At 48.6% G+C, this 24248-nt stretch overlaps 1 protein-coding gene across 2 annotated transcripts in view; it reads left to right on the forward strand.

Moving 5' to 3' along the window:
• Window positions 1-24248, forward strand: part of Btbd16 (BTB domain containing 16) — a 48547-nt gene that overhangs the window by 16732 nt on the left and 7567 nt on the right. For both annotated transcript variants that reach the window (XM_038310094.1, XM_038310087.1), the window contains 4 exons: window positions 3695-3764; window positions 5449-5579; window positions 14860-14979; window positions 22847-22938. In XM_038310094.1, coding sequence (XP_038166022.1) covers window positions 3695-3764; window positions 5449-5579; window positions 14860-14979; window positions 22847-22938 — 413 coding nt within the window. The remainder of the gene's footprint in view (window positions 1-3694; window positions 3765-5448; window positions 5580-14859; window positions 14980-22846; window positions 22939-24248) is intronic.

Genomic DNA, 24248 nt, shown 5'->3' on the forward strand with positions numbered 1-24248 from the left:
ATATCTAGTACTCGAGGTATGTGACACCCAGGGGTCACCACCCAGAGGTTGAGAACCGCCAGCCTCACTAGTTAGCGTGACACCTGCGGAAGCACAGCTCACTTACTTGGATCGTTTCTGAGCAGCTGTTTCCTAGGCCCACGTGTGGGGAGGGTGGCTTTCCTCTTGAAGCAGGCCTCTGGCTACCTTCAGGCTCCACCCACCACCATCCTACCTCTGATACTTGGAAGCCCTGTGTGACCGTTAGTGTCACGTTCCTGCCTCCTCCACAGATGAGCCAAGAAGAACAGGTCCTCTGTTCTCCTGCCTCCTCCCCTGCTTTGGTCTGCGTGTCAGAAGAGGAAGAACTGTAGTCATTATGAGCCAAGTCTCTTGACCTGCTCATGAGCCTAGGCACGTGAGGCCTGCCCCAGGTTCTTCAGATGACCCCAGTGAGTTTAGTATTCTAGGTTGGAGGTCAGGTCAGGCCTGCCACACAGCTGAGCCTGTGTTCGAGAAGCTGATGGTGCCACTGATGTGGTGGGTTAGTCACGAGCATGGTGCACATGAGTACGCATGCATGCATACATACATGCTCACGAAGAAGGACAACAGTGCCCCCCGGGGTCACTCTTACGGCTTATGGTCACTCTTACGGCATGGTGACTTCAGGCACCAGATGAGACGTTGCAGCTTACCCCAGCTGAGGTCCTGGTTCATGAGCAATCACCCTGCTAGCTGCTTGGGTCTGAATCACACATTCTGGAGGGCTTTCGCGGATGAGCTCTGTGCACACATGTGTCACCTGGTGCTGCTGCACAGGCTCTCTCCCTGATATCTGCGCTGGTGCCCGGCCTGGGATCATAGCTGAGTTGCTGTCACAAGACGACTCAGGGTAGCTGGAGCAGAACAGGAAGGGAAAGGTGAACCCGGAGTTTAGGGTGATCCCAGGTCATAGAGGACCTCAGAGGTCCCATCAGCAACTTCCTCCACTTGGGTTAGTCAGCAGAGTGGGGGACCGGAAGCATGAAGAATGGTTAAGCAGAAACCCTCTGAGGTGTGGGCTTAGCACTTGGGGCACCGTGAGAGGTTGGTACTGAGGTGGAGCTGGGAGGAAGAGAGGACCTGAGCTAGGCTCAGGGAGAAAAGAAGCCCAAGAATCACGAAGATGAGAACGGATGGTTTTGCAATCTTAGGATCCAGGAGTGCTAAAACAGAAGGTAGGGAATTCTAATAGGCCCCGGCAGAAATGGAGATACTCTAAAAAGACATTTGTGCCTCTCAGTCTGTCAGACTACAGAAACAATGGACTTCAAAGAAATGAAAATTTCCCCAAGAATCTCATGCCAATAAAAGGAAAAGGTGCTAGCCGTTGGGGTGGGAGGATCTTGTATCCCAGAAAAAAGATTCCACACAGTCCTGAGAACTTGTCACACAGCCACACAACCATCTAGGATGAGCCTGAAGTCCAGGCAGTGATGTGTCCATGGTGGGCAGAGCCTTCCAGTTAAACTTGAACGTCATATCAGGACCCCAAAGACAGACTTGGGGTGGTATGGCTCACTGTATCTCATCTCTCTTTCCCAATGTGCCCACAGAAATAAACAATAAATTTAATTATTAACAGAAGAAATCTCTTTTTTCTGCCCTCTACTTTTAATTTGGCTCTTTTAATTGGCTTCTTGAGGCTGGGTAGCTGCACCCGACTTGGGACTCAGACTCTGACCCTTAAGTTTGATAATAAGACTACTGTAGGCCTAGAATCAACTCAGTACAGGGTTCTCCTGTCCTCATGCCCACCCCTGGAGGGAAAAGTCTCCTGGCAGTAGCGAGGCCATCCTAGAACACAAGGTGGAGGGCAATCCGGTCATGGCCAGGTAATTTACTCATTTGCTGGTTCTTACCTCGTTCTAGCAAAGGCTCTAAAGTCAGTACATGAAATAAAAACAACCAGACGCCTTAATTTGTCTTTATTGTTTTTAGGGAGAAAGACCAGAGACAGATAAACTGAAATTTGTCTACCATAGCATAGGTGCGCCACATGCTCAGCTCTGAGTGTCCTAGCCGCTAAGGCTAGAGGAAACGTGATGGTCTCATGGGGTTAAAATTGCCTCACAATCTAGAGAAAGAAATCAGCGCAGAGAGGCGCAGCCGTTGTGGGCATCTTCAGGGTTCTCAGTGACTGCTAAAGGGAAAATGGACAGCAACTCTCTGTTCTTTCTCACGTTGGCAAAGGTGCCACAGCAAAATAGATGTCCCCGAAAGCCGTTCTCTGGAGGCATGGGCTGGGGAGCCCCCTGCTCACTGGCCACTCTGGCTTCACGGATGGCTATGTGTAGACTATGTGGGGCCAGCGAGACAGCTCAGAGGGAAAAGACGCATGCCACCAAATCCCAGAACCTGAGTTTGATCCCTAGGAACCCCCAAGATGGAAGGAGGGAACTGACTTCTGCAGGCTGTCCTCGGAATCCCAAATCCGTGCCTTGCTTGGCCTTCACACACCTGTACACTCAGACACAGAAACGTCATCAATAAATGCAAGTCCCGGATTAGACTTTAGGTGGATCCCAGCTGATTTTACTCGAACCACAGGGTGTTAATGAGCCCCAATGATGCCCTAAGAGAGCTGCAGCTGTTTATTCTCTGCGCCCTCTTTGGTAGGGTGAGCATGCCTCATGCCTGAAGTGACCTAACAAGGTTAAGGGACAGATACTTTCGAGATGCCACCTTCGATGTGGCAGTCACCCTTCCACAGCTCCCTACCTCCAGCTCACTTCAGTTTCACCCTTCCCTCTCTCTGCACGTCAATTCTGTCATCCCTGTTTTGCCTTTCTGATCGGCACTTGCTCTTGCCAGTGGCCTTCGCACGTGCTTTTTCCTCTCTCAGAATACCGGCCCCTCAATCCCAGCCCGGGCCACTTCCTTGTCCTGCTGTTTCAGGTTCTAAATTCCACTCTTTCCGTTTCTGATCTCTTTTCCGATTAAACCACAATCAGATTCCCTCTTTCCCGCGTTCCCATGGTACCTTGTGCTTTAGCCTTTTAGCCCAAGGGTGTCCAACCTTTTGACATGGAGACACCATGTCATCTACAAATGTGTTGAGCTGCAGTTTGGACATATGAGTCCTAACCCCTAGCCTATTATAACAGCATGATAATCTGTTCAAGTGTGTACTTAGTGGCATGTGTCTTCCCATTGGCCAGTAGCTATGTTCCTTGAACACCAAAGTCCTGGGCCAGTGTCAGGCACACAGTGCGCCATGAGTAGATAGAATTTGGTGAAGAATCGGTCAGTGGAAATCAGGCCTGGTTATGAGAAGGAACTGAGATATTTATCAGAAAGATACCATTGGAATCTGTTTGTGGACGGGAGAGAATAATATTTGAGGCTACCTAGCACTGTGTCGGGAAGAAAATGCCTTGGGGAGGAGGGCATCCAGAGGCCATCTTGGCAAAGCTTCTCTGGCTCCAGGCCATGGTGCTACTTTCTGCTAAAGAGGCTGCTCGCTTGCCGTCTGAGGAGTCTGAGCTCCTTCTGGCCTCACTCCCTCCCTTAGCCGGGAGCTCTTAGAACAGGCCTCAAATCCCTAAAATAAGGCTCCCTTCCCTTCCCCGTGAGAGGTCTCTGCTGCCACCCTAGGGCTGACCTAAAGTCTCCTCCCTCCCTTCCCTGACAGCATGTGGGGCCATCAGTACCAACAGTTCTCTCTCCACAGGTGTGTCAACATGATGTTGAACAGACTCATGCCGAGCACCGTCAAGAACTTCTATTTGGCCGGCTGCAAGGTGAGGATGGCAGGATGGGGTATACGGGCCCTGGGATGCCAGAACTTTAAGAGCACCCGGGCCCTGGATGTCATCCATGAGGCTGAACTTCAACATGGCTACTCAAAAGTACCAACTCAAGAGTAGAAATACTTAACTTTAGAAAAGGAAGGAAGGAAGGAAGGAAGGAAGGAAGGAAGGAAGGAAGGAAAGAAGGAAGGAAGGAAGGAAGGAAGGAAGGAAGGAAGGAAGGAAGGAAGGAAGGAAGAAAGGAAGGAAGGAAAAAAGTTAAAGATGTATGAGCAAGAAAATAGCTTGAAAAGCCTTAATCTTGGGACTCAAGAACAGTTTCTAGCATGACCTTTTCACCAAGGCAGCAAATACCTTCTAGAACATAGCCGGACCATGAGCTCTTATCCCACGTAGGTCCAATCAGCGTGTCACTGTTGGGAACAGTAATGCAATGCAGCCCTCGTCATCAGAGGGCAGTGGACAAACTGCTCAGGGCTGATTCCCAAGCCTTCCCTCCTCATTTCAATCCCCTGCCTCGCATCTACCACTCACTGACAAGTGGCACAACCATGGGATTTCAGAGCAACAGTTACCACATAGCCAGCATGTCATGATGCTATATCTAAGAAATATACCAGTGTCTATCAAAGAACCTCCTGGTTCTCACACACAGCACTAGTAAGTCACTCTTGATGACATCCATGCCTTCTGGTTGCCATTTCTCAGCAAGTCTTTAGCCCAGAAAAACTCATGTCCTCAGGACATGCAAGGTCTGCCAAGACCCTCTCAACCCATGTCCTCAGGACAGGCAAGGTCTGCCAAGACCCTCTCAACCCATGTCCTCAGGACAGGCAAGGTCTGCCAAGACCCTCTCAACCCATGTCCTCAGGACATGCAAGGTCTACCAAGATCCTTTCGAGATCCCTGGTTCTAGGAGTCCTTTCCACATTTCCTTTTTTCCCCTCTCTCATTTTTATCAGCTCTTCGACAACTTTTACAGTGTATATTAATCATATTCACCCCCATCCTCCATCTTCTCCCACATCCTTTCCTTTCCCCTAATCACCAAAATTAGAGTCCTCTGTTAGCTTGCTTAAAACCCACTGAGCACAGTTTGTGCTGTCCTTACGCTATTGGGGACTGCTTGACCTACCAGGGGTCACAGATTTAAAAAGTCACTCTCCCAGCAGCTATCAATGGCCAATAGCTTCTAGGGTGGGAGTCCGTGCCCACCTCCCCTACAGGTCCTGTCTTTTCATTCTTGCTTCTAGAATGTATGCTGGAGTAGCCTCTGAACTCCACATGGGTTAGGCTTCTCCAGACTTGCAGTGGGGTCGCTGAAGGCATCCCAAGGTCTTCAGCACACAAGCCTCTGCTCAGGCAGTCTGAACAGTTACTAAAGAAGGCACCTTGGAATCTCAGTTTCTCCATCGGTGCCATAGGGATAACTGGGAATTGACCTCACAGGAAGTGGTTTAAATCAATGGAGTTCAATACTCTAATGACTGTGAACAGGCTCAACCACCCCACCCCTCCACACTCCCAACCTTCCCCCCACTCCCACCCCGGTCTCCACCCCAGTAGAGTTTGTATGAAAATCGGGCACATCTGCACGCAGTGTCGCTGCAAGCCAGCAGAGGGGGCTGGGAACCAAGCCTGCTTTATCCAGCGCCTTCCTATTTTGCCTCCTCAGTACAAGGAAGAGCAGCTCACCGTGGCCTGTGAGAAGTGGCTGGCGATGAACTTGGTACCTCTAGTGGGGACGCAGATCCACCTCCGGCACATCCCCCAGCATCTGCTGCACAAGGTGCTGAAGTCCCCCAGGTCAGAGCTGGTATGCTGCCCGCAGGGTGGGGGTGGGGAGAAGCCGGCGCTGTGGGGGACAAGGAGCGGCCAGACCCACATCTCTGTGGACTTGCCATTTAGTTCCCAGTTCTCTGCTCTCCTGAATAACCAGGCCTTGGATGGGAGCCAAAACCCAGGGTATTACATGTGGACTCAGGTTCTTTACGCTCCCCTAGGTAAGGACCTGCTGATGTCAGCTGTCTCCTTATCTGAAAAGCAAAAGACAGTTGCTTAAATTATTTTTAAAAAAAGAGGAAGAAACCCGACAACATTCTTTCACGTTTATTATGGAAAACAAAGAAAGGCAGAAAAAGAAAAGAAAAACTTCTCACACAAGATTTCATGTCTAGTCCCTTACTCCTTTACTGAAGCCTGAAATCCAACGGCCTGTTTGGCCTCTCTGTCAAAGCTAAATATCCCAACTTTCAGGGCCCCCCTGCCCTTGCTGCTCACCCCTCTCCTAGGACAATGTCCTCAGAACACATGAGAACCTTGGGATTCCTCTGGATACTACTTTGATCTCACCTTGACCATGAGGCCAATTCTGTTTCCAAACTGAGTACTCCACAGTGCCTGTGCCAAGGCCAAGCCTCCTTCATCTCTCGTGGCCCATGGCAGGGCCCACTAATGATACACCTACCCCCAGTGTTGATCTCGCTTCTGGCTTTGATCTCCACAAGTAACATCTGGTTCTACCATCTCACGGTTTGACACAGCCATACACGGACCTTCCTCCAACTCTCTGCAGAGGTATGGCCACATTGTACATGCTCCCTTCCACCTGAAATCCCTGTCCTGTCCTGCCAAGCTCTGTCTCCTCCTTTCTCTAGCTGTTTATGGAGCTCTTGGCTTTTAGCTGATTCCTGATGTTTTACCAACGTTCTCACTTCAGCTACTGGCTTTCAGTGCAGATTTTTCTTCATCTTAGATTATTTCCTTACATTATACTTCTAGAAAAGAAATTGCCAAGATGAAAAGACTGTCTGTTTTGAATTCCTCTTTTCAAAATATTTTATTTGAAAATTTTAATCTTCAGGAAAAACAAGAATAGTGCAAAGAACCCTGGCTTCTCAACTTGCAGTAGTTCACCTCTAACTACAGTCATCTTAAGCTGTGCACAGCCACACTGAAAATGCATTGGGATGCCTCTAACTTCCCTGACCTCACAGCCCACCACACAGCCACCGCAGGGTGTCCATTGTTCACTGATGATCTCTTGGCTGACAGGGCTGCCATGCCAGAATGATTGCCCAACGCTGTGAGAAAGGACCACACCATACTTACCACTCTTCGAGGAAAAGATCAAGATTTGAAGCTTGCTTTCTACTGAGTGTGGATGGCTTTATTCCATCACAGAGTAGAAAAACTCATCCAAACCCCTTTTACTCCCAGGCCACCCTTTGCCCTGAGTCACCCACCTTGGTGTTCTGTCCCTGTTCTGTTTGCCTCATTATTTACATATATGTGAATACACACACACACACACACACACACACACACACACACCCCTCTGAACTGGAGTAAGCTATGTACAAGTGCTCCTTCACCCCAAATGCCATTAGGGATGGTTTCGTAAGAAAGAGAATCTTTTTAAAAAAGATTTCTGCATTTATGTATTTTATATATATGGATGTGTTTTGCCTACATGTATATTTGCCCACCAGAAGAGGGTGTTGTATCCCATGGGACTGCACGTATAGATGGTTGTGAGCCACCATATGGGTACTGGGAATTGAACTCAGTACCTCTGGAAAAGCAGCCACTGCTCTTAACCTGTGAGCCATCCCCACCCAGCCCCCAGCCCCAAGAAAGAGAATTTTTTAAGCTATAATGACAAGACAGTTATCAGTTTCAGGAAACTTGCCATTGGCGTGATATTTGGATATCACTGGCCTAGTGGCATTGCCGTCTCTCCCCCTAATTCAAGGCTTAGTTTCAGACCACATGTTAGATTCAGTTGCCAAGTATGCTGGTTAATTTTTATTGTCAACTCGACACGACCTAGCGTCACCTGGGAACAGGGAACCTCAACTAAGGACCTGCACAGATTAGATGGGCCTGTGGCCACGTCTGTGACAAATGTCTTGATTGATATTGGACGGCCCGGCCTCTGTGGTACCATCCCCAAGCAAATGGACCTAGGCCGTGTAAGAAAGATAGCTGAGCATGAACGAGGGCAAGAGAGTGAGAGAATGAGAGAAAGAAAGAGAGAGGAGAGAGAGAGAGAGAGAGAGAGAGAGAGAGAGAGCAAGCGCCAATATGCGGTGCTCCTCCATGGGTTCTGCTGCTTCATGCTTGAGCTCCTGTCCTCATTTGCCTCACTGATGGACTGTGACCTAGAAGTGCCAACCTAAATAAACCCTTTCCTTCCCCGAGTTAGTTGCTTTTGGTAATAGTGTTACATCACAGCCACAGAAAGGCAACGAGAACATCAGGTCTCTTTGGGGCTCTTTTCAGATGGCTCTTGGTGCTCACAGACAGTTTCTAAAGACATGCTCCCATTGGGTGACTTTCAGAGGTGGAGATCATATTCTACTTTAAAGGCGTATTTGCAGTAAAACGAAAGAATGTAGATGTTTGTCGTGTTTATATAGTAGAAAGTATCCTGATCTTAAGAATTCTGTGTCGAGGGGGCTCAGAGATGACTCTGTGAGTAAAAGTCCCTTCTCTACAGCCAAGAGGACTTGAGTTCAGCCCCCAGCACTGCTGACAAACTGGTCCCATGCACACCCACAACCTCAGTGTTGGGGAGCAGTAGAGATGAGGGGATTGCTAGGGCTTGCTGGCTGCCAGGCTAGAAGAAAAATGTGAGCTTCACAGTCAGGGAGAGACACTGCCTCAAAGGATAAGGCATACAGTGATGACAGAAGAGGATACCTGATGTCCTTGGGTGACCTCTATTGGCCTCTGCGCGCGCGCGCGCGTGTGTGTGTGTGTGTGTGTGTGTGTGTGTGTGTGTGTGTGCACTTGTGTGCGTGTATTTGTGTGTGTGTGTGTGTTGCTCCATGATGGATCATCATTAACCTATTCCATAATTTAGATTTATCATGTGACACCCAATGCCCTCAAATGAACAGAGGAAGGGGGGTGGCAAGGTAGGGTCCATTATCGAAGAAGATCCCAAAGCCATTGCAGGAGCAGCAGGGCGCCGGTGGGCCCCAGGCCCTCTGCTCCATCCCTATGTTTTTCTCAGTCTTGTACCCACCACCCTGCGTTGCACCTTCCGGCAGAGCAAAGGTCAGGACACGGAAGAATGTGTACACATGGCGTCCTTAGACATTACATAACACCATCCGTCCCTCCCACGGGAAAGGCTGAGCTGTCCCACACTGGTAACGTTTGACTGAAAAAGACAGGGAAAAATAACATCTGACCACAGCCAGAACACGGGTGATGGCAGAGGACTGACAACATGCTCACCCGGCAGGAAAATAGTTCCGGTGCATGACGTGTCAAATGTCTAGACTCGCCAACCTGGCAGATGCGGGGTGGAAACTGGGGCCTGTCCTTCTGGCCCTGTGCAGGAGGAACCTGCACTGATAGGCCAGGGCTTACTGCCTGAGGGTCTGCATCCCCGGCTCACACAGCCTGTGGTGGAGAGAGACTCGGCAGCCCAGACTCCTCAGTTCCTCTCAAGCTGGTCTGGATCTCCAGCAGCCACAGGCTTCACAGCAACCCCATGCTGGGAGGGTGGAGTCAGACAGATTCCAGAAGCCCAGTGGTCATCCAGTCTAGTGCAGTCGGTGAGCGCCAGGCCAGTGAGAGGCCCTCTCCGGAAATGAGGTAGAGAGCGAGTGTTTGAGGAAAGAAAACATGTAATGTCAGTTTCTGGCCTCTACACACACCTGTATAGACATGAACAAGCGTATAAGCGCACACCTCAAAATAGACAGACAGACAGGTAAAGAAAGAAAGAAAAAGTAAATGTGACCAGACTAGAGGGTCTCTTGTCAGGGCATTTGCTGAGAAGGGTTGGCACCCCACTTCCCACATCTAACCCAGCAGGAACACCACCTCCTGTAACTGAACACTTTCACCAGCTGCCATACATACTACCTTTCAGTGCCCCCATCCCCGACACTAAAGTCACTACCTCTTAGAGCAGATAGCTGATAGAAAGTTCTGCGGGCTCCTGGGCCCACAGCCTGCCTCCATCATGACATCCTCTCCTACTCATCCTGGAAGTGAGGCCTCCCAGAAAGAGGTCAACCAGGCCTGGGATACAAGTCCCGAGAGGTTGTGTGAGCCCAGAGCATGTGCACACGCTTGTGAGCTTGCGTGGGCGCTGGCGCATGCGCGCGCGCGCGCGCGCGCGCACACACACACACACACACACACACACACACACACACACACACACACACACACGGCCAGGGTTGGAGCATTTCTGGGCCCCACTCAGCTGATCTGTCACTTCACCCCCAGTCTGTGAGAAAGACACAAGGATCAATGGTCTTTTCTCAGCAGAAGCCTCTACTTCTGGGCTGTCCAGCATTTCCTCTCTGAAAATCCCTTCTCCTTGACCTCACCTCTTTTCAGTTTTACTTTCCATTTTGCAAACTATATACAAATATACACTGTTCTCCTGACCTCCTGGGCCTCCGGGCGTAATTTGTTTGCCTAGAATGTGGTTCTCAGTTCATTTTCCTTGTAGAGATCACCACCAGGTGACCCTTGTTCTCCTAATTCTAATTTATGAAAACCTCATTCCAAGTTCTGTGTTCCTGGAAACCCCAAGGGCTATCCAGTTCCCAGCTACAGAAAAGGGTACCCTACAGCAGGGAGCCCAGTCGCTCTGTTTCCAAGATCCCCTGCTTCCTCTCTGTTAGCCAGGGAAGCTCAGAACCTCATGAGTTCCCTAAACAAAAGACAGCGTGAGATGGTGTCTTAGCGGGTTAAAGGTGCTTGCTGTACAAGCCTGATGATCGGAGTTCGGTCCCCTGACCCAAGTAAGAAGCTGGATGTGATGGTACACATCTGTAACCCCAGCACCCCTACTATGGGATGGATTGTGGAGACCTAAAAGCTCAAGGGCTAGCCTAGGCTACAGAGTACAGCAGAAACAAGGGAGCTACTGCCTCAGCAAGATGGAAAGTGAGAGCTGAGTGCCGACAGCTGTTCTCTGGCCTCGCATAGATCAGAACATATGTGCACTTACACTCACATACACCATGGAATGCACACACACACACACACACACACACACACACTTGTAATATTGTTTAAAGAAGAAAGACACCCCTGTCATCCTTGTCACACCTGTCCCATGCTATGACATGTGTGTGATGCTGCACTGTCGCACATGGAATTCCTGGAGCTGGTCCTTCTCTGGCAAACAGGAACAATGCCGACCAACTACTGAGCGTTGTCAAACATGGAACACTCTGAGTGGGTCTCCAGAGGGCTCATTCTCACAGCAACCTAGTGTGCTGGGTCCTCTCACCGACAGTTTTCATCCCGTGAGATGGAGATTATGGGAAATGAAGGATCAATCAAAGCTGTGTGCCCCCCTTCACCCCAGGCAGCAGGTGAGCTGGATTTGAACCCAGGTCAGAACTCCCTCGGAGCCATGGCGCTCACCAGACTCTAATACTGAAGGGGCGTGGTCGATCGGCAGTTGGAATTAACCAGACTAGCCCTAATCTAAAATATTTTTTAATAAAGGATAGAAGGAGCACTTATAAAACCTGGGTCCCAGCAAGGAGCGCAGGAAAACAAAGAGGAAAAACAAGCGCACATAGATGGTTTTATAGACTATTTGGGGGGGGGAGAGACATCTCACAAACAAGGTGATTGGCTGAGCTTCCCCATCATAGTACACCTTTGAGACCCGTTCTCTTACTGATTGATGGTCAAGACCCACAAGGATGCTGATCTTACTGCTTTTTATTGAAAACGTTAAAATTTTGTACTTATTTGGGTGTGTGCACACATGTGCAAGCGTGCATGCATGTGTGCGTGCACATGTATTGAAGTCGGAAAGAAAGGAAGGAAGGAAGGAAGGAAGGAGGGAGGGAGGGAGGGAGGAAGGAAAGAAAGAAAGAAAGAAAGAAAGAAAGAAAGAAAGAAAGAAAGAAAGAAAGAAAGAAAGAAAGGTAGGTCAGAATATCAGGTCAGGAGTAGTTAAAGACACATCTGTAATCCCAGCACTCAGGAGGCAGAGGCAAGTAGATCTCTGTGAGTTTGAAGCTAGCCTGGTCTACATAGTAAACTCCAGGTCAGCCAAAAGTACATAGTCTCAAAAAAGCAAAGCAAAACAAACAACAAAATACTACCAGCAAAACAATTCACCTCTTTTCCCCAGTATGATTCCATTCCTAAACAGAAGGGAGTGACTGGGAGGTGCTTGGAGGCCCCTGATCATGTGAGTGAACTCTATTTGCATACTTGTACATCCGCAAATAATGCATTATGCTGCCTTCCAAAACAGCATCCTTGCAGTGGTAGGGGGGTACCACAACCTACTCACTGAGACCGGGCCATGCGCTCCCTCCCAACCCCTGATGATTTATTTAATTAGGTTTTCTAATTCTGCGTGCTGTGCAGGGTCCTATGGAACAAATCCACAACCATCTCTTTTCGTTATTTTTCTAAAGGTCTTTCATTTTATTAGTTCTTTGCTATGACAAACAGAGCAGCAATGGATGTCCTTGTTCACAGCCTGTTCGTGTGGGCGTGGCTTTCTCTATGGTCAGTGTTCAGAAAGGAGGCCTATTGTTTACGTGCAGCATTTTCCTTGAAAAATAGAATAAGAAGTCAGTGTCTAGTGCATGACCATGATTTTTCTCCTAAAGAACACATATCAGTTACATTACAGTGGCTGCAAGCAAATACCAGGGAACTTGCCCAGTGCAAGGCGGGAGACTGAGTTCCATCGACATTGAAGTCTCCAAAACTCTTGGATGAATTAAAAGCGTGGGTGAATATTCTCCTCCTGGCTACTTCCTGCAAGAGCTAAATGCAGCCATATCACATGCAGCTGACATTGAGACAGCACTGTCATCTACAATGTTCAGGCTTAAGGAGTGTGCAATGAAGTTACGAAAACAGGGAAAAACCTCACAGTGCTTTCAATACATTTATGATTTTATATCAGAATGCATCTGTCACTCTCCTGGGGTCCAGGCGGCATGTGGAGTGGGGCTGCATGTTGGACATGCCTGGAAATGCTTTTAGAGACTGATGCTGTCCTAAATGCAGAGACCTCAACTTCAGCAAACGTCTTAATAAAAGCCAGGATGTGATGAACCCCAGATGACCCCTCCTGTCACTTCTGACTCGTCCTTGCTAAGAACTCAAGAAACTCTCTAGCCTTAAAGGCCACAAGTGTAGCGTCTACTCTAGAAACCACACCGTTTGCTCCCCCCACACCCAGCTGACTAAACTCTCTATGGGGACATGGCATCTGCCTCTAAGAAATGCATCCTCTTCCCGCCTTGCTGCTGAGGCCCAGACAGTGACCAACTTGGTTCTGTCTGGCCAGACTCAAGCCTCTGCATCTGTAGGTGGCCTGGAAACCTACAAGGAACGAAGCAATTATACCGTGTCCAGAAATAGTGTGTGAGGTGGGAAGGTGGCATTTGCATTGCTCTTCGAGACATGATCTAGCTTGGTTCTCACCTACAGTGACCCCTTGAGGTGGGGGATGAAGAGGTTATGACATAGCTTATAAACCAGGTGTTCTGCCCGAGGTCTAACACTAGAAGTATCAGTGGATTTAAGAAGTGTCTAAGCAGCTGAGTCAGCAGGGCCTAGAGAGGGCTGCAGTGGCTTTGGATACAGTGGGCTTTTTTCACTATGTCATTCTGGCTGTCCTGGAACTCACTGTAGAGACCAGGCTGGCCTCGAACTCACAGAGATCCACCTGCCTCTGCCTCCCAAGTGCTGGGATTTAAGGCATGTGCCACCACACCTTGTGGCACGGTGGGTCCCTGAGGAGACACCTCCTGCTGCTGTGGCCACAGCTTGGATTATGAAGCCAAGAGCCATCACTGCCATTTTGAGGAAGACCAGCCATTGCTGAACACATTGTCATGTGCCATATACCGCCCTAAGCACTTTATCTGTGTGTGGTCAACACGGTCATGGTCTCAAGGATGCCCACATCATCCCTGAAACCTGTGACTATGTCCGAGTGCATGGCAAAGGTGTGTTGGGGTTGCAGGTAAAATGAAGGCAGCTAATAAGCTGACTTCAAAATTCGAGGCTACCCCGGGGACATAGGGGTCAGCCCAGGAGATCACAGGAAGACTCTTACCACATGTGCAAGGGAAGAGTCAAAGAGAGAAAGGAGATTGGAAGATGCTGCATTGCTGACTCTGCCAAAGAAGGGCCCAAAGCCAGGGGATGGCAGAGCTTTCCAGGTACCAAGACAGGCAGGGGAAAGATTCTCCCAGAACCTCCAGGAAGGACCAGCCGATCCTGTTCACACCGTGATCAGAGCCCGGTGAACTCCATTTTGTACTTCTGACCTCCAGAAGCGTGATGAATTTGTGTCCTCTTACGCTACCCTGGGACAGCTACAGCCACAGCTGGACACTTCCACGATGAATTCTCTCCGCCAGTCTTCACCGCTGCCATTCTGAGAAGTGGCTGGGACCGCCCTTTCAGAGCTGAGTGAGCACAGCCATACCCTAGAGGTGCCAGACCCATGCCTGGGTCTGAGCCCAGAACGGCGTGACCTAAAAAAGTTATTCATCTCAGCCTCCAGACAGGCCAAGGTCCAGTGGGGCCAATGAGACACTCACTCTGGCTGCACAATTTAGCAGGCGAGAAGGGACAATGACTGACTGAATAACCTGACTTCTTAAGGTAAGTATCTGTGTGCAATGTATCAGAATCAAAACTAACGCGAAGAGTCATGACAAACACAGACTGAAATGTTAAATAAACGCAAGGCTGGGACCAACTTCAGCAGCTCTCAAAGCCGGGTGCATCTCTCTCATTTCAGAGGCTTGTGTGCTATGGGGTTACAGTTAAAACCCATAACGACTTGAGAACACAGCTTTCGGTGAGAGCTCGCCAAAAGAGAACACTTCAGTAGCAACATGGTAGGTAGCTGAGAGTTCAGGGCCTAGCTCTCCCTCAGCTGAGTCAAGTCACCGTGAACAAGTTACTCAGCATCTCATTGTCCGAGGCCACTCATAGATTCTGGCTGGCTGTGTCTCACCCCCAGACTCCTTCCTACCTTTTCTTTCTCTTACAAGTGGCTTTTCCCTTCTAGTCCTAACATTTCTTCTCCATCTGCCATTTCCACCAGGTTGTTCACCTTTAGTGAGTTCCACCTCCTGAAAACCTTACTCATGTGGGTTTACCTGCAGCTGAACTGCAAGGTCCAGGCGATTCCAATCCATGAGACCATGATGGCATTTTTTAGCAGGTAACGCACCTTAACGTTGACCGATAAAACGTATGTATCTTGGTTTAAACCACTTTAATGAATTGACTAATCGTTCACTTGTTTATTGTATGGGCGTGCATACCACGGATGAGCAGGGAGGTCAGGGAATGACTTGTAGAAATCAGTTCTCTCCTTCCACTGTGGGAATCCCTGACTCACACTCAGGTTGTCAGGCTTGGTGGCAAGCACCTTTACTCACTGAGCCATCCCTCTATCTTTCTATCTTGCTTAAAATATTGTGAGGGGAAAAGAGGTCGGTAATATGATTTTCATTAGCATCATCTGGAGAGCGTAGGTGAAGCCTGTGGTGACAGAATGCTTCAGAGCCCTTAGAAGAGACGATCGCACACGGTTGTTTTGCTCTGAGCTATCCGCACGCTTGGGGGACCTGGTGTGCCCAGTAACAACCCTGGTGCACAGGAAAATGACCGTGCTACACTGACCTTAAAACATCAGGCCAGAGGTTTTCGCTTCTATTTTTATAGATTGCATAGAAAATTCTGGGCTTTCTGGAAAAAGAAAAGCATTTGAATGTGCAGAAGTTCCCTAGCATGAGTCTAGCTTCTCATACTATGAAAACTAGAGATGAGAGTGTTAATACTGAGTGTGTCTTACCAGGCACTCCCGAGAAAACTTTCTACTCATTACCTCTCCTTATTGGTGCAGTACTGAAGGGCTCTTGTTCATTTTACTGTCTCTCTGTGTCTCGTGTGTGTGTGTGTGTGTGTGTGTGTGTGTGTGTACATGGGCATAATGCGTATGGAAAGTATGTGTGTGCACACAGGTGTATGTGCGAGTGCAGGGGATGTGTGTACCACAGAACTCACGTCGAAGCCAACCTTGGGTGTTGGTCTTCACTTTCCACCTTGTCTGTGACAAAGTCTCTTGTCTGTGGTTACATGCCATAGGCGAGCTGGCCACCAAACTGGGTCATCTCCCGTCTCTGCCTCCTATCTCACCACAGGATCCCTGGGTTGCAGACACATGCACCACCCAGCCTGGATCCTCATGGGTTCCAAGGATCCAGACTCAGTTCCTTATGTTTGCATGGCAAGCCATTCTGGCTCAGGGGCAAGGGTTTCAATCCATGGTTGACTGGCTCTGTTACCTCTGGGCTTGTGTTGACACAGAGCCTTGTGGTGGGTACGAAGCTTCTCACTTCACGATGACCAGAAAACAAAAACAAAGTAAGGATTAGGGTTGTGCTCTCCCTTCCTAGAACAGACATTAGAGGCCTCTTTTCTTCCCACTAGGCCCCAAACTGAAGGCTTCTCCATCCCTAGTGGCCAAGTCTAACCCATGACTTAATATCCCATAAGGGGAATATTTAAGAGCAAACCATAATTTATTTTAAATGTGAACTCACATCCATACATCCCAGATGGTGGGTAAGTGTGGTGACCCTGTAGCCAGAGACCATCCCAAGTCGTTGTAAGGAGCCTGCTCTAGAAAGACAGCTGTGGGGAACCTGGCTGTCTTCTCTGGTCCATGTTCCTACAGGAACACAAATCATGGCCTCTTCGCATGATGAGGCATGTTCTTTGTACATGGGAACTTAGCAGATAAGTATGTCTTCACATGTTAATGAGCAAATTAACCTGTTTGAGCCAAGTTTCATGCAGCTTGTTTTGAAACATCTCATCCATTCCCTGAACATCCGGGCGGTGTGCTAACTGCAAAGCCTGCTCTTTTCTTGTCTTGTTATTTGGGGAAAGCTTTATTGGTGGCAGAATTGTGTGTGCTGAGCTCTGTTTCTATATAATTTGCTTGAAACCCAAATGTTTTAGTCCCACCTCCCCCGGTCTTTTAATATCCCACTGACACTCTTTCCAATGAGTCATGCCCACAGGGAAAATTACTACTTGGCTGCAGGTCAGCTCTTGTCTTCGCACAGGGAGATAGGGAGTGAGCTATCATGTAGTGACTCACTGGAGCTGTGGTGAAGGTGTGAGGAAAATGTGTTAGGAGGGAGTGGAAGTGTGGGCCCCTCCACCAAGGATGGGCTTCGAGGGGCTGACCCATGGGCCTTCTTCCCAGTGTCTAGTGCACAGACACTTCTCCGGATACTGACGCGCATTTAACCCCAAACCTCACACTTGCATCTACCCAACACTGCCCAAACCCTAGATCCTTCCCTTTTCCTTGGGACTGCTATTCACCTGTATCCACGGCATCTCACTGGCCTAACCTAAGCCCTGAGGACAGCATCTTCTGCTTGGGGCAGTGAACACATTGGCGAAATCATTTGAATGACCGTGATCTTAAGCCATCTTTTTTTTATTATTATTTATTTATTTATTTATTTATTTATTTATTATTGTTATTCTGCATATAATATTCTGTCTGTGTGTATGTCTGCAGGCCAGAAGAGGCCTGCAGACCTTATTACAGATGGTTGTGAGCCACCATGTGGTTGCCGGGAATTGAACTCAGGACCTTTGGAAGAGCAGGCAATGCTCTTAACCACTGAGCCATCTCTCCAGCCCTTAAGCCATCTTCTTGAGAAGAAATGAACACTGAGGACCAGACATTGTGGAGACCTCCAGCGTGAGACTGTCAGAATGTGGCAACAGTGAGACAAGCTGATTAAATACTAGAGAGCAAGGGTGTGCGTGCAGCTTACCAGGGAGGCAGCAGAGCTCCAGCAGTGGGAGCAGTCTGTCCGGCTAGGCATCCTAAGGGAGGCTAAGAATAGTAACCACTGCAGCAGTCACGTGGCTCCATTCTCACCTGTTCCAGCCTCATCCTAAGAAAGGCTAGAAGCAAATATAGATATGTATGTCTGAGTTATTGCTACTCCATTTCTTTCCCTCATGGACTTGTGTAGGTGGAACGGCGGGTTGTGTCTCGCCACCCGGCTAGCTTTACCCAAAATAATTACACGGAAACTGTATTCTTTTAAACACTGCCTGGCCCATTAGTTTCAGCCTCTTATTGACTAATTCTCACAACTTGCTTTAACCCATATTTAGTAATCTGTGTAGCACCACGAGGTGATCACTTACCAGGAGAGATCTTAACCTGCGTCTGTCTTGGAGAGGAGAAGCATGGCGACTGCCTATGGCGACTGCCAGAAGCGTCTGCCTCGTTGCCTTCTACCCAGCATTCTGTTCTGTCCACTCCGCCTACCTAATTTTCTGTCCCTTTAAAGGGCCAAGGCAGTTTCTCTATTAATCAATGAAAGTAACACATAGACACTCCTCCATCAGACTTGTACAAAATGTTTCATTCATTCATCAAATACTTCCTGAATGCGTACCATGCGCCTGGTGCACTCACAGGAGGATTCTTGACTTAGCCAGGTGCTTTTATTGCTAAGTACACCAGTGTAGGAAGGGAGCCTGTGCTCCCACATAGCACACATGGGAACACACGCATGCACACACACAGAACACACACACAACTTGCACATGTGCACACACACGCACATGAACATGCAGACAGACAGACAGACACACCTTGGAACCTTATAGGCTGTTTCTTCCCAGTGATTATTTTGGAAAAATAGACAGGCTGTCCAGGCTGTCCAGAATGAATCCTAACATCTCCTTATAGGAAAGAATGTGTAAGCAAAGCTAATGCTTCCCTCCGCCAAGGAAAAGCTCCCATTCCCTTCGACTTACTGAAGAATCCGGGGGAGCTGCTACCCTGTGATAAAACACAGACCAAAGGAAACCCGGAGAGAGAAGGGTTGACTTTAGCTTCTAGGTTATAGGCCATCCTGGAAGGAAGCCATGCAGCCACCACAATGGAGGAGCGCTGCTTACTAACTTGCCTGGATTGCGCTCCTACTCCACCCAGGACCACTCACGCAGGGGTGACACGGCCCACAGTGTCCTGGGTGCTCCCACATCAACTGTTAATCATGCCAATATGACGGAGGTGATTTCCCTACTGAGGCTGTCTATGCCTAGGGGAGTCTAGTTTGTGTCAAGTTGACAAAACCCAACCAAACAGCTAGTAAAGCCCATACGCTTGGTAATGACCAAAGCAGAGAACTTCGAAGTCCATTTAAAATATTATTTATTGCTGGATGGTAACAGCACACACCTTTAATCTCCCTTGGGATGCAGAGGCAGTGTAGTCTACATTGTGAGCTCCAGGATAGCCAGAGCTACACAGAGAAACCCAGTCTAGAAAAAGAAACTATAAATATTATAAAACCTACCTATTTATTTATGTGTATGGGGGTTTTGTCTGAACGTATGTCAGCCTGTACCACATGTATGAAGCGCTCACAGAAGAAGGCATGAGATCTTCTAGGATTGAAGTTAAAGGAAGTTGTGAGCTGTCATGTGGATGCTGAGAATCAAACCCAGGACCTCTGGAAGACCAGCCAAGGCCCTTAACTACTGAGCCATCTCTCCAGCCCCTGAAGTGTTTAGTTTGGGAACTAAACTGTAGAACATTTGTGTGGAAAAGCACACAGACCTTGAGAGAATTTTCACACTGAACACACCTATGTGCTCAGGCCCAGCCTGCAGCATTACGCTCTCTCCTAGAAGTCTTTGGTCCACATCCCACATCAGTCCTGACTCCAGTAGGGCCTTGGACCAGAAACCCAACCCTGGCACATGGAGAGGACCACACTCATGTCCCAGACGAGAGCTGAGGAGAGTGACCCATGGCGCCCTTGTTGAGGTAAGGAGTAAAGGGGCCATTTCCTGCCTCTTTGACTCCATAAGGTGTCTAGGTCTGCTCTGAACTAAATTTTTCTCCTTTCAGCAGTTTCGGTCAGGTGTTGCCATGGCAACAAACAAACAGTAACCAACACACCCAGGTATCACATCTTCGGATTCCTCCGTGGAATCCTCGGGTCTGTACCTGGTGGTTCAGGTTTGCAGGGCCAACAGCGCTATGAGCCTCACACTGACTCATCAGCAAGGGAAGCTGATTCCAGCAGACGGTGAGAAAGGGGAAGTAGAACGCCAAGGCTGAAATGATCTTTAAAATTACAGTCTGTGACCTCGGAAGGGGATTTGCCTCCCACACCTCCTTTCAGGAGGTCTGGGGGGAACACACCTTGAAAGCAGGACCCAGAGGTGACCAGTTTGTGTTTGAGTTTCCAGGACCTGTCTTCCCTAAGGGGTCAGTCCCTGGGGCTTGAGGAACCTTAGACAGTTTGTTCCTGAAAAATAAGCGATGAATCGTCAATGAGATCCGTGCATGGGTAGAGCACAGTGACTGGGAAGACAGGACCTGGAATTCACTGACACAGCCAGGCAGGAGGTCCCCAGACTTGTTCCTGTTGTATGATGTTGGGTCCACGTGCGGGGGGGGGGGGGGTGCGCAAAGATGGGAACAGACCACTGAAGTCTAATAAACCAGAAGCAAACTTTATTCCAGGAAAATAAAAATAAAAAATTTAAAAAATAAATCTCCATAGAAAACACAGAAAACTTATCAGCTAGCTGAGACCACAGCCAGAGATGGATTTGTAAGGCTGTGGCAAAGGCCGGGTTTTGAACTCCTCCTTTTATAGCAAGCATTAGGCAATCTCAAGGTAAAAGTCAGATACAAATTGCCCTTCTTTGCAGTTTCCATTAACGGAGATTTTCAGTTAAGCTAGAGTTTGTATTTAGTCCATTGTTTTCCCCTGGCATTCCCTGATAGCGTCTACCATGGCTCTGCGCCTCCCGACACTGCCAGTTTCGCATAGCAGGGAAGGGTATGGAACAACATAAAACCAAAAAGTCAAAAGTCACGTACATCTTGTCATTTAAAAGTTAACTCAGCTCACGTCAATTTCTGGTCATGAGTGGCCGGGGAGGGAGGGGTATCTAAAAGCTGATCCTCGGTTTGCAGAGCAATCCTAAGTTTGCGGAGAGCCACTTCAGCCCCACAAATAGAGCTATGGGTTGTAAAGCGGAGTAACCCACTGTTAACAGTTAATAATCTTCAAGCTGCTGAGAAAGCTGCCGACAGCCTGCTCTCATTCTAGGCTTACAACTTTATATTTCTTTATTTCTACATTCTTATTTTGGGAATCTACATTTTTATATTCTTATTCTTGGACTCTTCCTATGACATCTGATGGAAGTTTGCTGTCACCATCAAGACAGGTAGAAAGGTGCTAGGGTAGACCTGTGAGATGGCGTAGACAGAGGATGTCTCCAAGCTGTAGGAGAAGAGCTAGGTTGATTGGTCCCAGAGTGTGGGTCACACCCCTCAGGCCCTTTGAGATTTTAGAAAATCAGAGGCTGCCAGGTAGGTGGATCTCTGTGTGTTTGGTGATGAATGCCACCAGGAGCAGCACCATGTCCCCAAGATGCCTGAGTCCCAGGAGGACTTAGAAGGTACAGAAGACCTTGCTGAGTTCCAGCAATTGTGCCAAGTACATGCCAAGCACCATCACCTCGGTTTCTTCCACCCATCCAATGAGACACATGTGATTCTTGTCTCCACAGAGGAGAATTAAGCTCAGATGGGTTCAGTCACATGGTGTGCCTGACTCCAGGCCTCCATATTGATTGGTTGATGGGCTAACCATGGCCTCTCAGATCAACCATAGCAGCGTGTCCTCAGCACTTTCCCAGGGTTATGGAACTCAAGTGCTTGTCTCGAAGTTCTTCCCCGGTTCTCTGAGACAGGATGGTTGTCCAGAGAGGGCCTGGAGGACAGTCCCTGGAGTACTTCCCAAAGGGAGGACTAGGCCTTGGGTCTCCTCCAGCAGTCTTCCCACTCCCAGCAGAGTAGCAAAATGGGAACCTTATGGCTTCTGTGTTTGAGGACGACACACTTCCCTCTAGGCCCGGCCTCTCCCTGCCGTGGTTGCATCTGACTCTATTTAAGCTGCAGATCACTGATACCCTTATGCCAAGAGCGGTAGGTGTGGGTCCCCATGAGCACATCTTTCCCTGGGAATCTGACCTTCTCTACCCGTTCCTGACTTTCAGCCTGTGTTGCAATTCATCAGCATTAACATTGGCACAGGGCCTCACAAAACTGTAGCAAAACCAGGGACCCATACTTGGTTCTTGGGTTTGTCCTAATTCTACCAGCAATGTTTGTTTTTTTTTTTTTTTTTTTGGTTTTTTTTTTTTTTTTTTTTTGGTTTTTCGAGACAGGGTTTCTCTGCAGCTTTTTTAGAGCCTCTCCTGGAACTAGCTCTTGTAGACCAGGCTGGCCTCGAACTCACAGAGATCCGCCTGCCTCTGCCTCTGCCTCCCAAGTGCTGGGATTAAAGGCGTGCGCCACCACCGCCCGGCTGTTTTTTGTTTTTTTTTTTTAAGATTTATTTATTTATTACGTATACAACATTCTGCCTCAATGTATGCCCGCTCGCCAGAGGAGGGCCCAGAAGAGGGCACCAGATCTCATTACAGATGGTTGTGAGCCATCATGTGGTTGCTGGGAATTGAACTCAGAACCTCTGGAAGAGCAGCCAGTACTCTTAACCTCTGAGCCATCTCTCCAGCCCTACCAGCAATGTTTTTAAAGGCCTAATTTGGTTCTTCCTGCAAGGGCCACTTTGTTAAGGAGTCAGATGTTCGATTCTGGGGTTCAAAGCCTGACTAAGGTTCAGTTTTCTGTGACTGGGGCTGACAGAACTTACCTCGTCTGTTCCACAGATTTGTGAAACTCAAGAAAATGTAAATTCCCTGCGATTGGCTTATGTTCCTGTCAATCATTTAATACGTACATTCTAGGCACCTACTATGTGCACAGCTCAGAAGTAGAGGGGAATGTAACCACTCATCCCTTTGTATTGTCTAAATGGTCCCTGCTTCCACGCTTCTGCCTCGTCTAGCCCTGCTGCAGAAACCACTGGTCTCTAGGTCATGGCTTTCAGCAGCTCATGCGTTCCAGAGAGTTCTCTGAAGACTTTCTGTTCTTCTCTTCCAAGCTTTCCCAAGAAGTGCTGCTTTCTGGAACGGGATGCAGGACAGACCTGGACGCCACTCTTCCTTTGCCTGCGTCTGCACGGCATCACCAGTGGTAAGTGTCACCACCTAGGTGATTGTACGCAGGGGGATGAACCCCCAGCAGATATTGTCTCAGACACCCCTCAGAAGCCCCAGGAGATGTTGCCGCAGGAATGCTCCCTGGGATGGTCACTTTCAAGCTGTATGACTTCCGTCTCAGTCACCCCACCTGTAAAATGGGGGATAAGCAGACGTTCCATGAATAGCATGATGGGTAGAAAGGGCTATCACAGTTTGCTTTCTGTTGTTGTGATGAACAAGTTAGGAGGGAGAGGTTTATTTGGGTTACGCTTCCAGGTCTGTTAGTGAGAGAAACCAGGGCAGGAACTCAAGCAGAAACAGAGAAAGGCACCATGGGGAAAGTGGCTTACCTGCTTATTCCAAGGTTCACATTCAACTAGCTTTCTTTCTTTCTTTCTTTCTTTTTTTTTTTTTTTTTTTTTTTGGTTTTTCGAGACAGGGTTTCCCTGTAGTTTCTAGAGCCTGTCCTGGAACTAGCTCTTGTAGACCAGGCTGGCCTCGAACTCAGAGATCTGCCTGCCTCTGCCTCCTGAGTGCTGGGATTAAAGGCGTGCGCCACCACCACCCGGCTTCAACTAGCTTTCTTATAAGGCCCAGGTCCACCTGCCTAGGGATGGCACCAACCACAATGGGTCAGGCCCTCCTACATCAATTAGCAATCAAGAAAATGTTCCCACAGACAGACCTACATACCAATCTGAGGGAGGCAAGTCTTCAACTGTCATGTTGACAGCCAAGCCTGGCTTCACACTTGTGGTGACTCCTTCCTTAGCCTCGTGTGTGAGGATTGCAGGCCCGTGTTACCACCAAAAGCACCGCCTCCCATCTCTTTCCTTTGTCTTGAGACAGAGTATCATATACCCCAGGCTAGCCTCAAACTCAGTATATAGTCAAGGATGACTTTGAACTTCTGATCCTCCTGCCTCCACCTCCCTAATACTAGGGTTACAGGTGTTTCCCTACACTCATTTGTGTGGTGCTGAGGATCTGAACCTGTTGAACTACACTTGCTAGGAAAGCACTCTACCCCCTGAGCTGCAGGACACACCCATCGCCCAAGGCTGTCTAATTGAGTCACCTGCTGCTGCAGGGGATTAGCTTCTAGGTCACTTGTTTGGCATTTTGGGAGAGAAACTGGTTTTCTCTTAAAGCATTTCTCCAGAGAAGGAAATGCAGGCTTCCCGGATTCTGTACTGTGGATCCAGCTCCTTCATCAATGGGACCTCAGTTCTTTAGAGGTCTTTAGTTACTTCTGCTCAGAGTACGTTGCAAAGCCACGCTCAGCCTGGCTCTCTCCTTTCC

This window comes from Arvicola amphibius, chromosome 1 (genome assembly GCF_903992535.2).
Source record: "Arvicola amphibius chromosome 1, mArvAmp1.2, whole genome shotgun sequence".
NCBI classification, from domain to species: Eukaryota; Metazoa; Chordata; class Mammalia; order Rodentia; family Cricetidae; genus Arvicola; species Arvicola amphibius.